Genomic DNA, 4,262 nt, shown 5'->3' with positions numbered 1-4,262 from the left:
CAAATTTTGAGAAAATAACTTTTTTGGTGGTCCCTGACCTTCGTAATAAACTTCTTTTAATACAACATATGAGTATGAAAATTCGAATTCGTAACATTTTGATCATGCCCTAATACCACTTGAACTATGCTCAACATCACAACATTTTTAACTCTTGACATTCTTTTAATATTTTGTTGATTTTCACGATATTATGAAAAAAAATGTCGATTAAACTCTTATGTGAGCATCGAATCACTTACATATTGAAACATCAAAGGTGAAAATTGATTTCTTCTGTACTAGGGGAAATCTCTAGTGGGGCATTTTAGGGATTTGGACAGAAGATTGTCACCTAGGGATAGGGCATCAACACCAAACCCCCCTTCACGATCTCTGTGTGAGAAGGTCATAAAACTTAACCATGTGTTATTAATTTGTCAAAATCAAAATAAATACAATTACCCACCAAGTACTGTTCCACTATTTACGCACAGTAAGATCTCTTTTTACTGTGGTACAATAACAGAGCGGAGTGGTCTCCGTCAGTCGTCTCATAAATGATTCGGACAAAATTTCTCAGCTTTCTCAGGAATCTGTCCTTTTTCCACACCATAAAACCAAGAGATAAGGCAATTTGGAACCCAAAAAAAAAAGGAAAAAAATTCTTGTGGTTTTAAATTAGGTTGTTGATAGAAAATAACACCCAGAAAAACAAAGCTCAGTGGTTTGGTTGATTAATGGATTGCAACGAGGTTTTTGACAAGGCAGATGAGCTTTTTCCACTTCCTCCTCTTTCCTCTTTGGATTGTGTCTCTGTTCCCCAGTTTCCCCTGCTGTCTTCTCCCATGAAGCCCAAACATGGCCGCCACCGTAAGTCGCCGCCCTGCACCTCCGACGATGTCGCCCACGGCAACCCCAACGAGCTCAAGAAGAAGAAGATTATCCACAGAGACGTGGAGCGCCAAAGAAGGCAAGAAATGTCCACTCTTTACACTGTTCTCCGCTCCCTTCTTCCTCCTGAATATCTTAAGGTAATTAATTCTCAAACCTCGGATTAAAGTTTTCGTTTTTAGTGTTTTATGCCATCTTTATACCCGAGTAAATCTTTGGGATATAAATGTTAAGACAATTTACGTGTATGCCAAAAAAATTTTAACTTTGCTTGTGGTTTTACCCAAAACAGCCCTGTCTACGCAGTTAAGATACGTTTGATTGAAGTATAATAAGATATGGTTGATGGTTTTTTTGTTATTTTAAAAAGGAAAAAATATATATTTTCCTGCCTATCTCTCTGGACACTTGTCAAAAAGAAAATTTTTCTAAATGATAGTTGGTAAATTTTTTCAAAGACTTCACATATTTATTTGTTTTTTTAGTACGACTGCGTTGAGGGTGGGGATTCGAACTCTCGTTCAATGTTAAGATACATGCACTTTGTTGAGTACACATGTACTGTTTTTCAAAGGTTTTCAGTAACTTTCAATAAAAGTGGTTCAAAACAGCTTCATTTTCTTGCAGAACAGGGGAGTGCTGCAGCTTTTTTATAAGATGCTTGTAATTTCTCTTTTCTAAACCCACTGTTTTGTAGTTTCTCCCTCATTTCACACTTATTCTCCCATTTGAATATTCACTGAGTTGCATCTTAACGTGGATGGACAATAAGAGTAGCAACTCATTTATTTATTTATTGAGAAGGAAAAGAAATCCCAACTCATAACAGTTAGCATTTTTTCCTCAACAGGGAAAGCGGTCGATATGCGATCACATGCACGAAACGGTGAAATACATTCGGCAAATGCAGAGCCGGATTTGGGAGCTGTCGGAGAAGAGAGACGAGCTGAAGAGGCTCTCCGACAAGGGTTCGGCCACCACGGTGGAGACGCTGAACGGCTCGAAAAAGGACTCGGTCGTGGTGAGGCGGAGAAGCGGAGGAGTTCAAGTTGTGTTACATACTGCGATCCGACACCGGCTGCCCGTTTCAAATGTGTTAGAAGCTGTAGTTGCGGAAGGGCTTGAAATCGTCAGCTTTAATTCCACCAAAATTAACGACAGGCTCCTTCACACTATAGAGTTAGACATTGGCAGCGCCCAAAGAATCGACATCTCCGAGCTCCACCATAAGCTCACCAACTTGGAATATTTCCCATTGGATTAGCTTCCTAAGCCAACTTAGTTTCTTGTTAGAACACGTTCTCTACATGGTACGGAATGTTATTGTCCATTTTAAATATAAGCTCTCTTTATCTAGACAATGCGAGACTTTGATCACATTTTATAGGTACGCAATTAAAAACTGAAATAATATTTAAACGAAACTTTACATTTTATCGAATGCACCAAATACAACTAGCTGACATGTTAGAATCTGAGCCGCCCCAGTTTGGTGAAGCAGAAAAAGTTGGAAGTTCCCTCTTTTCAGCTAACGGGTTAGAAAAAAAAATTGTTGGGGAGTAAAGAAAAAGAATAAGGACAATAATGGGTAACTTTCCTTGGATGCTGCCATTGAGTTGAAGAATCAGAAGACATGGAAAAACCCCAACAAGGGGAGTAGAATTTTAATTCTTACATTTAAATATTTCTCGTCCCTATGCTCCATTTAATTTTTCATCCCGTGAAGTTTCCTTCGAAGTTTCGTGGGGTTGAAATAGGAATTCTCGTGAAGTATTTACTGAGATCAGGTCCTCCACAATAATTATTATTTCCTATTTGTTTTCTTTAAGAAATTCTAAATTAAAAGTAATTTTTTATGATAAATTTTCATTTGAATGGATAAAATGAATTTTGTTAAATTTTCAAAAACCATCTCATGATTCATTAGAAATATCACAATACAACAAATCATAAAATGTAAATTTCAAGATTCAAATTATTAATATATAAATCCTCAAACGTACCGTGTAAACACACAACAATAATTTCGTAAACCAAATAAATATAACATAATTCAGCCATTACAAATGATTCAAATCTTTCTCCAAAACATCATTCACAAAATCACAATAAATAAATAAATATACTTAAAAGAGGGAGAAAAAAAATAGAGGAATGAAGGGCTCGTTTGGTAACGTTCCTATTTCTTTATTTTTAATTAAGAAAAATGTATTGCATGATTTCAACCTCCAAGAATTTAAGTAGGATAAAACAATCTTTTTATTTATGTGTTGGAACAAATTGAAAATGAGAACCAGAAAAGCGAGAATGCTCCAAAAAAAAAAAAAAATAATAAGAAACAAAGTTAGTTCTAGAAGGTTTAGATTTTTCTTAAAAAATTTGGAAACAAAAACAAGAAATAGAAATAAAGGGGTCTAAAATATCTTCCATCCAACCCGTGGGAAGCCTAAAGAGGGAATTTCATACCCTTGTGTAGGGTTGGTCCCTGCGTGACCTATCTTGTGGGGGAAAAGTAGCATCCCTAGTGGTAGGTCATGTCGATGTGTCGATAAATGAATGGGACTGAGATAATTTTGTAATACGATGTAAATGTGATGGAGGAATGTATGGAATTGTGGAGTTGGTGATCTGCCACATTCAATGGGTGAAGGGCCATCCAAAGACATATCATTAAAAGTCAATTAAGGTAAAGTTGAAGTGGACAGAAGCATCGGTTTACATCTCTAAATTTGATGGTTCGATTTTCTATCCAACACGGAAAGCAAATTATTTTATTTATTTGTTATTTTCTTTCTCCTAAAGGTTGAAAGTAAAATGGTTGATAAAAGAAAGATACAAATTATAACAAAATAAAAGCATGTTTAAGGCTGACAAATAGGTCATGAGTTCGAATCACTAAAAAAAATAACTACCTAATGACGTGACACTCCACTGACGAAACATCTAATTTTCCAAACAATTTTAAATTATGGTCGTCTCTTCAAGATAGGATCATCTGCTCGCACAAGTAGGTCATCTTGCATGGACGCCACGTAGGTTTTAAAAATGAAAATAAAGTAACTATTAAAATTTAAAGAAGCAGTTGATTACCAACAAAGTGTTTGACGTGGTGGACTTTGAGTCCGAAAATGTGGCGTCAATCGAGCGGAACGTCTACAGAAGAGACGACCATCTATTTTGCCGCTTCACATGTCGTCAAGAGATATTATCTATTTTACATTATTCTTGAAAATAGGTTGTGTAAGGATAAATTTCTGGAATAGATTTAAAAAAAAAAACATTATTAAAAGAAATCCTTTTTTCCTTCGGTATCATTGATTTAGTTTCTGGCTTTCTACTATCTGCCAAAAGTTATAAAAGATCACCGACTACAAAACTCAGTGGCTTAC

The 4,262-nt window shown here is 35.8% G+C and overlaps 1 protein-coding gene across 1 annotated transcript; it reads left to right on the top strand.

Moving 5' to 3' along the window:
- Window positions 1-608: 608 nt before the first annotated feature.
- LOC111023744 (transcription factor bHLH118) lies at window positions 609-2,309 on the top strand. The gene is made up of 2 exons (XM_022301224.2): window positions 609-1,013; window positions 1,724-2,309. Exons 1-2 carry the CDS (start codon window positions 720-722, stop codon window positions 2,135-2,137), a joined length of 708 nt encoding a protein of 235 aa, XP_022156916.1. The 5' UTR covers window positions 609-719; the 3' UTR covers window positions 2,138-2,309.
- Window positions 2,310-4,262: the final 1,953 nt, after the last annotated feature.

Source organism: Momordica charantia (assembly GCF_013281855.1).
Source record: "Momordica charantia cultivar OHB3-1 chromosome 6 unlocalized genomic scaffold, Mcharantia_2.0 BLBB01000006.1, whole genome shotgun sequence".
NCBI lineage: Eukaryota > Viridiplantae > Streptophyta > Magnoliopsida > Cucurbitales > Cucurbitaceae > Momordica > Momordica charantia.
The sequence above is the reverse complement of the archived record's forward strand: the minus strand, read 5'-3'. Positions and strand labels throughout refer to the sequence as shown.

Excerpts from the sequence above, each read along its gene's own strand:
- LOC111023744 (XM_022301224.2), top strand. The coding sequence starts at position 720 with ATGGATTGCAACGAGGTTTTTGACAAGGCAGATGAGCTTTTTCCACTT. Across the intron at positions 1,014-1,723 it reads TTCCTCCTGAATATCTTAAG|GGAAAGCGGTCGATATGCGA; the intron begins GTAATTAATTCT and ends TTTCCTCAACAG.